At 40.8% G+C, this 12,694-nt stretch overlaps 2 protein-coding genes across 4 annotated transcripts in view; one reads left to right on the forward strand and one right to left on the reverse strand.

The window, feature by feature from the left end:
- Window positions 1-4,867: 4,867 nt before the first annotated feature.
- Window positions 4,868-10,833, forward strand: rtraf (RNA transcription, translation and transport factor). Its single transcript, XM_060880434.1, has 8 exons — window positions 4,868-5,040; window positions 5,567-5,691; window positions 7,137-7,236; window positions 8,598-8,681; window positions 9,461-9,549; window positions 9,631-9,699; window positions 9,817-9,865; window positions 10,314-10,833. The coding sequence occupies exons 1-8, from the start codon at window positions 4,980-4,982 to the stop codon at window positions 10,466-10,468; spliced, it is 732 nt and encodes a 243-aa protein (XP_060736417.1). The 5' UTR covers window positions 4,868-4,979; the 3' UTR covers window positions 10,469-10,833.
- A 452-nt stretch (window positions 10,834-11,285) lies between these two features.
- nid2a (nidogen 2a (osteonidogen)) overlaps window positions 11,286-12,694 on the reverse strand; it is a 39,912-nt gene continuing 38,503 nt past the window's right edge. For all 3 annotated transcript variants that reach the window (XM_060880431.1, XM_060880432.1, XM_060880430.1), the window contains 2 exons: window positions 12,578-12,690; window positions 11,286-11,764 (listed from right to left, as the gene is read on the reverse strand). In XM_060880431.1, the coding sequence (XP_060736414.1) occupies window positions 12,579-12,690 (112 nt within the window). In that variant the 3' untranslated portion in view covers window positions 11,286-11,764; window position 12,578. The remainder of the gene's footprint in view (window positions 11,765-12,577; window positions 12,691-12,694) is intronic.

Here is a 12,694-nt window from a genome sequence, read left to right on the forward strand (position 1 = left end):
GTGAGGACTTGTATTTGGACTGGGATGGCATGGTTCCGGCGTGTTGCCCTCTCTAATACTGGACCCAATTCAGCACATAGATCTAAGAGCACAGCTCTAGGGAATCATAATGGGCCAGGATATCATCATGGTCCCTGAAAACTCGTTCTCTCCTTATTCTGCCATTGGCGTCATCCTCCAACAGTGCCAGCAGTGCCATCATGAAGCATTACATACCCAGGTCACCGGAGGATTTATATGTTTCTAGCAATTAGACTGATCGTTAACATTCATTCATTCATTCATTCATCTTCTACCGCTTATCCGAACTACCTCGGGTCACGGGGAGCCTGTGCCTATCTCAGGCGTCATTGGGCATCAAGGCAGGATACACCCTGGACGGAGTGCCAACCCATCGCAGGGCACACACACACTCTCATTCACTCACGCACTCACACACTACGGACAATTTTCCAGAGATGCCAATCAACCTACCATGCATGTCTTTGGACCGGGGGAGGAAACCGGAGTACCCGGAGGAAACCCCCGAGGCACGGGGAGAACATGCAAACTCCACACACACAAGGTGGAGGCGGGAATCGAACCCCCAACCCTGGAGGTGTGAGGCGAACGTGCTAACCACTAAGCCACCGTGCCCCCTCCTGATCGTTAACACCTTGACAAAATCACAGAATTAATTTGTGGGCGAAAATTTAAGACGAAAATGTTATAGTGAACACATGCTTCTTCATGACGGTTTTGTAATGAACACCGTAGGACCGATGATGAGTAGCGATTGTGCTTCATGACTGTATTTGCAGACTTTGACATTTTATGATAGCTATAATGTACATTAAGGAAAATATTTCGTTTTTACCCTGTGTTCTGCAGTTCTCTAATAAAAGGGTATTTCATGCTATTTTGTATCACATGTAGTCGCGCCATCTCCTCCTGCGCTCCCGTTGTGGACAATGTGACTGTAAGGCAGCGCTGATTATTCATTCATTCATTCATTCATTCATTCATTCATTCATCTTCTACCGCTTATCCGAACTACTCGGGTCACGGGGAGCCTGTGCCTATCCTCAGGCGTCATTGGGCATCAAGGCAGGATACACCCTGGACGGAGTAGCGCTGATTATTATTATTATTATTTTATTTTTAATACATTTTGAATTACGTTTGGATTTTACTAGATGTATATAGCCTAAAACAATCGGCACAAATAACACTGTTGGATTTAATCTTCATGATAATGTAAATATAACGTATGAAATGGAGTGAAAATTAAATGTCATTAATTCTTATAATAGGGCGCACGGTGGCTTAGTGGTTAGCACGTTCGCCTCACACCTCCAGGGTCGGGGTTCGATTCCCGCCTCCACCTTGTGTGTGTGGAGTTTGCATGTTCTCCCCGTGCCTCGGGGGTTTCCTCCGGGTACTCCGGTTTCCTCCCCCGGTCCAAAGACATGCATGGTAGGTTGATTGGCATCTCTGGAAAATTGTCCCTAGTGTGTGATTGTGTGAGTGAATGAGAGTGTGTGTGTGTGCCCTGCGATGGGTTGGCACTCCATCCAGGGTGAATCCTGCCTTGATGCCCGATGACGCCTGAGATAGGCACAGGCTCCCTGTGACCCGAGGTAGTTCGGATAAGCGGTAGAAGATGAATGAATGAATAATTTTTATAATCGTTCTTCTTACATGTATTTTCTACAATCTAACTTCAGTTCACGACCTCACCATCTGTGTCGCCAATTCCCTTAGTCTCCAGAATGTGCGTACGCACGTCTCAAAGTTTGCTTAAAGGTGCGCACATTCTCCCGTCAAGTTTGATTTTTATAGATCACAACCTTGGCGCGAAAACTGGCGTACGCACGTTTCCAGCCCCGTTTTGTGCGTACGCACGGTTTATAAATGAGACCCCAGGTCAGTGATGGCGAACTGAAGCTTTCTTGAAGCAGTGAAGCTTTCAACCCAATTGTATCGGAAAAAAGGTTCATTACTCGAAGCTTTTCAAATCAGCGCTCGATGAGGACCTCTGCTGGTGAAAGTGCTATCACAGAACGTTCCACAACCAAACAACGTATTCATTTTAGAAGCAAAAATTAATGGATTGACAAATTAAGGATAGATTAATAAATAAATAAATAAATAAATATATTAAATACAATAATGTACGTTCTTATTGTATTTCTATAATTTACTATTTTACTTTTAATTATGCACAATGTACTTTGTATAAATTTAACTTTTTGTACTATTTGTATGCAGCACGGCTGCAAATGCTTTGGTAATACAAATGTGCAGTTTTTGTCATGCCAATAAAGCACACTTAAATTGAAATTAAGAGAGAGAGAGAGAGAGAGAGAGAGAGAGAGAGAGAGAGAGAGAGACTTTGTTCCTATTTTGATAATAATAAAATAACAGCATCAACCTGGATGATGTATTATTATTATTATAGGCCAGCTGCTGGGAGCAAATCAAACACTGGACCTAAAAACAGATTAAGGATAGACCTTGTCTCAAAAGTATAAAGTGTGAACCATTTTCATTTTTCAACTTATTACTACCATCCAATATATAATGACAAAATATACGACATTAAATGTTACACTGAATCGTATAATTGCCCAATGATGAGGCTTTAGTTATAAATATAGGCTTCACTACAAAACCATATATATCCACCTTATTGGGCGAAATCAAATGAAAGTGTTCCCACATTTCAGAACGCGATATTTTTGTAACAGGCTCCATTGACAACTCGCAACAATAAGCTCTCCTATACAGTAATAGATTCCATGTAATACTCCAATACAACACACGAGGGCGCGCCGCGTGTCGCGCACAATTTTAAAACCTTTGAATCAGACAACGAATCAGTCACGTGGGTGTGTGTGAAATGAAGCTTCGGACATCATTGTTCACGTGATTTTACCAGAATGAATCAAGCTTCGATACAAAGCTTCAATGAAAATCGGTTCATTTTTTTGACACACGCCTCGGAGCTTCAGTGTCACTGGTAACATCACTAGCTCAGGTGTATAAAATGAGATAATATTCCTTAAAGATGCCCTGCCACACTTATTTCATTACTTTTGTGGTAATGTCTGAAGTTTACCATGGACTCTGTAACATTTTTTTGTGGAACAAATGCCTTGGTTACCTTATTTCAAGCCATTCTAGTGTGGTATAGAAAGCCTGCAGGAAGACTCAGCTCGATTTGCGCCAGTTCTCATGAATATTCAAATGAGCTATGCTGCTTGGCTCCGATTGGCTAACCGCTAGGATATGAGAGCATGACTATTCATTCACCCAGCGCAATAAGTAGCCTACTGTACAGTAGGCTTGGCAACCGCTGTTATCAACTAATTTTAGCTTTATGGGATGAACTTAGCTTGGCTAGAGAGTGCTAGTATTGTCCAAATGAACGTAAAACATGCTAGGCTAGCGAGTGCATTAAACCTTTATAACATAGCATTTCCTATGTTAATTGTTTTACTTACGGACTGGGCACTGGCCGTAGACTGGCGCGATGGTACTGCACCAGGCTTCAACCTCAACCGTTTCCTGTAGCCTCTGCTGTACTCCCCAAAGTTGATGAAGTCACTCTCTTCAAAATGCGTTGAACAGAGAACTAATTTGGAATTATCCTTTGGTGGCATTGTTCCAAAAATGAAATGAAGCCATTTCACCCTCAACTCTGGGTTCTTGGGCAACTTGTGCATTGTTGCACTTCTATCCTTGCATAGAACACAAGCCCGTTGACGTTCAGCCATCCTTGCTGTATAGGAAACTCACTGAGCTACACGAATTCTGGGGGCGCGGTCTCAAGTGGGAGAGCTCATGAATAGTAATGAGCTCAGTCACTCTGACGTCAGAGTGACCAGCTTTTCCAACTGACCTGATTTCTCCCCTTATTTCTTTTAAGTAGCTAGAACTGACCGGGGAGGTAGGAGTTCGTTTTCACATTCACGACACAACACAAACACATATGGACCTAACACATATCAAAAAATCCAAGTAAAACGGTTTTGTGTGGAAGGGCACCTTTAATAAAGCAACACACCTACAATATATCTATAGATTAAATGGTGAAGCTTTTTTTAAGATGTTTGTTTAACAAATATGGAAGGAGTCTGACAGTTTAAAGGTGCCCTTCCACACATATGTGTCTGACGTCAGAGTGACTGAGCTCATTACTATTCATGAGCTCTCCCACTTGAGACCGCGCCCCCAGAATTCGTGTAGCTCAGTGAGTTTCCTATACAGCAAGGATGGCTGAACGTCAACGGGCTTGTGAAGAAGCCGTTCTGCCGCAATTCAAGGTGATTGTAAACAAATTTCCTCTAGCCTAGGCTACTTATTGCGCTGGGTGAATGAATAGTCATGCTCTCATATCCTAGCGGTTAGCCAATCGGAGCCAAGCAGCAGAGCTCATTTGAATATATTAATGAGAACTGGCGCAAATCGAGCTGAGTCTTCCTGCAGGCTTTCTATACCACACTAGAATGGCTTGAAACAAGGTAACCAAGGCATTTTTTCCTACAAAAAAATGTTACAGAGTCCATGGTAAACTTCAGACATTAGACATGGCAGGGCACCTTTAATACCTTTATTAAACACAGTGGACAAATACAGAAACTGCACACCTGCAGTTTAATACACATTTAATACTAATAAGATTATTTAATACTAAATATGCTGTTCACATAGTAATGAGGTTTACAAATACAGACAATGCTAAGAAGAAGAAGAAGAAGAAGAAGAAGAAACAGAACAAAAAGAAGAGGCAAATGTGAAACCTTTATTTTGATATAAAGTTTTTTTCAGCACCTTTATTTTGAAATCCATCCGGCGTGATAAACCGGAAGTCAGCTACAGAACGTAGCAATCGTTTGCTTGTTGTAGCTCGCTTCACACAACTAGCTTAGCAATTCCTACGTAGCCGCTTATTACAGCTTATAACTCTTTACTTAAAGCGTTCGGTGGGACATAAAATGTTCCGTAGGAAGCTTACGGCTTTAGATTATCATAATCCTTCGGGCTTTGACTGCACAGGTAAGAATTTTAATAAATAAACGTCTTGAATAAAAGTCCATGCGTCACTGAGCAGAATATTTTAAAACGAGTCAAAATGTCGAAAGTGTCAATCGACACAGAATCGTTTTAAATCTCTGAACTTGAGCGGTTTAATAAATTATAAAAAAAAAAAAAAAATTATTGAACTCGATTTATTTGTAGATTGACATACGGTTTAACTTCAACTGGATTAATTAAGGTTTAAATTATTAACGCTGGTAAAATTGTCGAAAGTGCTAATGAGTTTTGTGACCCAGTGTTTTAGGGCAATGACACGAATCCCAGGTTAATATCAATTCTCTAATATATCATTAACACCTACATGGACATGACAACATTTATAAGCTAGAATCATCAATTGTTCTAAACAAAAGCAGGATCCCCTGATTGTGAAGGTTTGATCAATATATTACAGATTGATTGATTGATTGATTGATTGATTGATTGATTAGTCTATGGGATTATGACTCTCTTAATTTATTTATTTATTTATTTTCTCATCCAGATGAAACTGAGTTCAGAAATTTCATTGTTTGGCTGGAAGATCAGAAAATCAGACATTATAAAATTGAGGATCGTGGAAACCTCAGGAACATCTCAAGCTCCGAATGGTCAAAGTCATTTGAAAAGGTGAGCTGTTTTATGACGAGACACAAAACCTGTGACACCGTGATGAGCTGATGTGAATGTGTAGGGTCCTAATAATAACTCTTTACATCCGTGCTGCGAGAAAAGCATCTCAAAATGCACCACGTGTTGAACCTTGAGGTGTATGAGCTACATCAGCAAAAAAAAAAAAAAACTAAATCAGGCTTCACTTTTCTCAGCCGAGAACAAGAATATGAGGATATTATCAATGAAACTGGATAGTTGTAGATAAGTTAAAGTCTTAACGTATATCTAGCTATTTGGAAGTTAAAGTCTAAGCTATTTTGGATATTATCTAGAACTAGCACAACACACACGCACATCAACTATACTGACCGCACAGACCTACACCATACACACACACTTACGATATACATCCATCCAACTGTTTACATGCTGTTTTACACACTGCTTTTTGCTCTTTACACATGCTGTCGCACATTTCAGTCATTTGCTGTTGTACACAATACTTTACAATATCTCACGCAACTGCTGCTGTAATACTGTGTTCATTCCAGTATTTCTGCACACGCAGTATTGTTTAAACATACAGTATTTACACTGGTGCTGTTTCTGTTTGTCTTTTTGTATTGTCTTGTAATTTTTGTCCTGAACTGTCTTTTTTGTCTTTTGTCCTGCACTGTTTGCACCAGGTTGCACAGATGCACTTTATGTATCTAGGACTAACTTACTAAGTCCTTATAGCGCTGTCTTGTTTTATGTAGCACCATGATCCTGGGGAAACGTCTCATTTCACTGTGTACTGCAACAGCTATATATGGTTGTAATGACAATAAAAGCTTCTTGATTGGAACACAGGTCTGTGGTCTGGCACAACAAAGTATTCAAATAAATTGAAAAAATATAATTATATTTTACAGGATTCTTGTTCAAGTTTGTTCAGATATCAACCGTTTAAATATATATAAATTTTTAAACTCAAGTCAGCTGGTCGAAAAAGGGACCTCAAGAAAGTTCTGGCTTTAGTTTAAAATGGAAACGTGAAGCAAATATAATATCACCACAGTCTTGTCCTGTTGTACTCAAGAGTGCTTTGGTTCGATGAGCTTTGTGATGTCACACGACGCGCCTCGTCCCAAAACTGCAGTCATTTTAAACAATTGCAAACTCCTCCGAATATTTTGCTTGATATTTCGTCCGTTCTTGCAAACGCGAAATAGTAGAGGCTCTGATGTTTAACCGTGAAGTGATCGTTAATCATTCACTGATATTTATAACCATGAAGTGGTTATAAACAAGGAGCATAGTCATGCTTGTTGTTGTATCATCTGAGTCATTAGGTGAACATCCTTTTCTTGACTTTCACTGCTCCTTTGACATAAAGTAAACATTTATGGTTATTTTCAGATTACTCGTATAATAATGTTTTCTCCTGTTCTTTATTGTTTTTCCTCACGCGTTGCTAGTATCTACAAGACGTGAGCTGCCCGTTCGGCGCTCAGGAAAGGTGTGAGGCCATCGACTGGCTGCTGGGACTCGCAGTTCGGTTTGAATACGCTGACAATGGTACGTTTTTTTTTTTTTTTTATTATTATTATAAAAGTATCCAAATAACAAGAGTCTCATGAGTGTAGATTTGGTTTTGACATTATGGGGTTAAACCTGAACATCTAGTCAGCTCTTCTCTGCACTGTTATATTTTTTATCTAATTAATTTTGACAAACTCACAATTAATTAATTTAATTAAATAAATGGCCGGGGGGCACGGTGGCTTAGTGGTTAGCACGTTCGCCTCACACCTCCAGGGTCGGGGTTTGATTCCCACCTCCACCTTGTGTGTGTGGAGTTTGCATGTTCTCCCCGTGCCTCGGGGGTTTCCTCCGGGTACTCCGGTTTCCTCCTCCGGTCCAAAGACATGCATGGTAGGTTGATTGGCATCTCTGGAAAACTGTCCCTAGTGCGTGAGTGAATGAATGAGTGTGTGTGTGTGTGTGTGTGTGTGTGTGCCCTGTGATGGGTTGGCACTCCGTCCAGGGTGTATCCTGCCTTGATGCCCAATGACGCCTGAGATAGGCACAGGCTCCCCGTGACCCGAGGTAGTTCGGATAAGCGGTAGAAGATGGATGAATTAATTAATTAATTAATTAAATGACATCTGCACATGTTTAATTTGATCATGGTATAAATATTGTAAGGAATGTGTATTATAATTGGCCAGGTTTATTATAGGTTATTGATTATCTGCCTCTGATGAATCTACAATATATCATTAGGGCTATAAGCAAAATAATGTCTGATGGTTGAATATGATGTTTTGGTAGTAATGATTCAGGCCACTAGATGGCAGTATTGCCTTAGATTTCACAACTTGGAAGTGCAAGTCCACTACAGTAAAGGAGTGTCCACTACAGTAAAGGAGTGTCCACTACAGTAAAGGAGTGTCCACTACAGTAAAGGAGTGTCCACTACAGTAAAGGAGTGTCCACTACAGTAAAGGAGTGTCCACTACAGTAAAGGAGTGTCCACTACAGTAAAGGAGTGTCCTCTACAGTAAAGTTCTCTACACATTGTTCCTTGAATTTAGTGCAGATTTCAGCTCACAGGGTGATGCATGAACACAAGTGGACACAGGCTTTACATGTATTATTACTTTTTCCTACACTTTTAATCCTCCAATAGTATTAAGAACTTGGATTGGAATGCATACTATAAATTAGGGTCCTGAAATTGAGTTTAAATCACCAGGTTTAAAGTGGATTTGTTGGGGGGTTTTTACCCCCTTTCACCAATGGCAATGATTCAGGATGGCAGTTCTTCATTTCTAAGATAACACGGCGGTAACCAGTGACCTGCTGAGCGTGTTTTTTCTTTTCTTTTCTCGTTACATTAGTATGTGAGGTTATATGAAGTGTGTTTCTTTTCTCAGTGGACAAATACAGAAACTGCACACCTGCAGCTGAGGTGAACAATGCAACACAAAAACCTGCCGACCCGCTCATTAATCTAGACGGTGAGTGTTTTCTTCTTTTACCTCTTCTTTAATCATAGTATCATAGTCTTCTCTCTCTCTCTCTCTCCCCCGTCTCTCTCTCTCTCTCTCTCTCTCTCTCTCACCCCCCGTCTCTCTCTCTCTCTCTCTCTCTCTCTCTCTCCCCCCGTCTCTCTGTCCACCCTCTCTGTCGTCTCTCTCTCTCTCTCTCTCTCTCTCTCTCTGTCCTCTTTTTCTCTCTCTCTCTCCCCGTCTCTCTCTCTCTCTCCCCGTCTCTCTCTCTCTCTCTCTCTCCCCGTCTCTCTCTCTCTCTCTCCCCGTCTCTCTGTCCACTCTCTCTCTCTCTCTCTCTCTCTCTCTCTCTCTCTCTCTCTCTCTCTCTCTGTCCTCTTTTTCTCTCTCTCTCTCCCCGTCTCTCTGTCCACTCTCTCTGTCGTCTCTCTCTCTCTGTCCTCTCTCTCTGTCCTCTTTTTCTCTCTCTCTCTCCCCGTCTCTCTCTCTCTCTTTGTCTCTCTGTCCACTCTCTCTGTCGTCTCTCTCTCTCTCTCTCTCTCTGTTCTCTCTCTCTCTCACTCTGTCCTCTTTTTGTCTCTGTTCTCTGTGCTCTCTCTCTCTCTCTCTCTCTCTCTCTCTCTGTCCTCTCTGTCTGTCTCTCTGTCTCTCTGTCTGTCTGTCTCTCTCGCTCTCTCGCTCTCTCTCTCTCTCTCTCTCTCTCTCTCTCTCTCTCTCTCTCTCTCTCTCTAACTAGTAATAGTAATATCAAATGGCTAAACCCAAACCATGATCATGTTTTCCACCAGTTAACAATCCTGATTTTAAGGCTGGAGTCATGGCCTTGGCAAACCTTCTCAAAATTCAGAGACACGATGACTACCTGATGATGCTCAAGGTGAGTAATACATAATTTCCCAAATCTGTTCAAATTCTGATTTAAAACTATTTTATTGACTTGTTTTTCTTTATCCAATAGGCTGTTAGGATCCTCGTCCAAGAACGCTTGAGTCCTGAAGCCATCGCTAAAGCCAGCAAGTCCAAAGAGGTCCGTAAATAAACCACACAGCAGGCGTTTGTAGAATTGTAGAACTAGTTCATGGATTGATTTTCTTCCCTCAAATTAAATATTTTTTTAATATGTGATTCTTTGTTGCTTGTTTAGGGTTTGCCAGTCGCTTTGGACAAACATATCCTAGGCTTCGACACTGGAGGTACGTATAGAACAACTGAGCAGTCGAGGGTTAGGGGCCCAAGAGCCCAGCAGTGGCAGCTTGGTGATACCAGTCTGTGTGAACTCTAGTGTGGTTCAGTCGCGATTCGACTTGCAGGAAGTGGCATGCTGTGTTTCAGGTTACTGCGTTTAGGTTGCTCAAAAATATAATTAAAGGTTGAAGAGTGGCCCTTAAGATTCAATTATGTACCATAAATCATTTTTAATGGTACGCTACACTGACAATACCTTGTAATAGGTACAAAGGATGACTTCTGCAACACCTTGAGGGTACTACAGTAGTAAAGGGTAAAGTTTACAGCAAATAGCCAACTAACCTTAAAGAGAGTGAAATTAAAGCCCTGTTTGCATGAGCGTTCAGGTCCTGGCATGTCCAGTCCTGTATTAAACTAGATGATTAACGGCAGACGTTTTCTTTTCACCCCTAGACGCCACTCTGAACGAAGCAGCTCGTATCCTCCGGCTCCTGCACATCGAGGAGCTGCGTGAGCTCCAGACAAGAATCAACGAGGCCATCGTCGCCGTGCAGGCCATCATCGCCGACCCAAAGACCGATCACCGCCTGGGAAAAGTGGGAAGATGATCACGCACTCCGTGGGCAGTGTGTATTGGAATGGGACGATTGGTATATAAGTGTGTGCCATGATTGTGGACATAGTCAAGGGTTTTGGTTGGGTTTTTTTTTTTTTTTTTGCATTTTGCTGTAGGCCTAAAAAAAACGTGGAGAAATTATGAGTTGCACCATTACATTAATAGTTTGTTCACTTCTTCAAAGCACTGTGTTCCATGTAACCGATCAATTTCTTTACAAATCAAGAAGAGGCTTTCGGACAGCAAGTTCTTGTGTGCGTGTGATTTTTTGAGACTTGCGTTTTCTTTCAAGGGGGAAAAAAAACATTCACCTGCAAAGGCATGTATGCAAACATATAAATGACATTAATGCCGTGATGGTTGTGGTGGTGTTTTTGTTTTTTTAAAGGCACAAAGAAACTTTAACACAACATAAATGTGGTTTTGCTTTGGCAGTAACCCGAGCTCAGCGTTGCTCAACTCCCCAATCCAGCTGTGTCAAATAGTCCAGTTCATTTCATTAAAGCAGCAGTTCAGCCAAAATGCAAAATGGAGCCCATTTCCTCCTCAGTACAGATGTAGTACTTGGCCAAGACATGCTTAGTATTTGACGTTCAGAAGTAGAAATCTAATGTATCTGACAAGTATGAGAATTATATAGTTAAATCACACCATTCTGATGACGTGCTCTTTCCCCATTTAGTTGTCATTTTCAGCTCACGGTGAACTTCTCCTTTTATGGAGTTTAGTGGGCGTCGGCAAATGCAAATCAGCTGTGTCATATCAGACAAAAATCAACTTTTACGTAATAATGATTAGAAACATGGTCATATTGTGAAGCACCTTTTATTGTTATAAATACACACATTTTACAAAAGATTTAAAAAAAAGGATATAAAAAGGAACTTTAGTAAAAGAAAATGTCGGCGATGTTCAGCGCAGTTCCGTGCGTCGGCTCCTTGTTAGTGCGCCGAGGGCTCCGACGATGCACACGTGTATAAATATATTTATACACAAGAACATTTTGCACAAAAAATTGACTATAATTTGACCTCTTTGGCATTTTTTTTATTATTTAAAAATAAAAAAACACAAAAATACAGTAGAAAGAAATGAGGTATTAAACAAATGTACAAATCTAAACAAGGAGAAGTGTGACTTTTGTGTGTGTGGGGGGGTGGGGTATTAAAGACGCAGTGGCTTTGGTAACGGCTGAGCGAGGCGTGCGTTTCCCAACGTGTGAAAAAAAAAAAAAAAAAATCCCAGAAAAATAGCACCATTTAACAGTGACTCTGTTATTACGTCCTCCCTGAAACACAAAAAACAGCATGTTAGGTCATCGGAAATCCTTCTCAGAGGTGACTCGCTCTCAGCAATTGTTGCACTTCTGAAGGAAACACACTTTTATCTTCTATGCATTGAAGCTGTTGTGTCCAATTTTTTTTCAACAGTTTTTGTCCCAAATACAGTCATTTGGCTTTAGGCACCCTTTGTGTGTGTGTCCGTGTGTGTGTGTGTGTGTGTGATTCTGGTCTGTCATTTTCCGTCACTCACCCTTATTTAACATGTCAACACACACACACACACACACAGGATGAACTGTGTGTCTCACAATTAGGCTTTGAGAATACACGGTATAATAAAAGTCTGATTATTTTTTTAGTTTATTTTACTTTTATGAAACATCTACAAACGTCAACACAATTCAACTGTATTTTGGTCACTGGCACAAAGCAGCTTTACAGAAATATATCAAATTAAAGTGTATAAATTGATCCATTTTTTTATTCCGATATTCTGTCTGACACGTAATACAAACAAACACTGTATTGTTTCCATTAGTGACCTGTGGAAAACTTTCCACACTGTAAAGCAATGTTCTTTCTTTGCTTTCTTATTTTGCTTGATCCTTTCAGGAGGACAGAGGCAAATGTAATGCCCAAGATGCTCTGCTTTTTCTTGTGTTTTACTTTCTTCAGTGTGTTGCAGTCGTGCCACAATGAAAAGCACAACTGTTACTATCCAGTCACAGCTTTTAATATTATTTCAACATTTAAGGGACAATGAGAAAGCGCTCAAGTACTAAACCAGATAGAAAAGTAATAAAATGCATAAACTGTACCCTATAAACAGCTGGAAGGGGCGACAGTGATGCCATACAGATGTGAACGCTGATCCGGCAGATACTCATCTGTAAAATGACTCGAGTCTCGACTTAAACCGATGACTCCATCCCTGA

Source organism: Tachysurus vachellii, chromosome 10, assembly GCF_030014155.1.
Source record: "Tachysurus vachellii isolate PV-2020 chromosome 10, HZAU_Pvac_v1, whole genome shotgun sequence".
Lineage (NCBI taxonomy): Eukaryota > Metazoa > Chordata > Actinopteri > Siluriformes > Bagridae > Tachysurus > Tachysurus vachellii.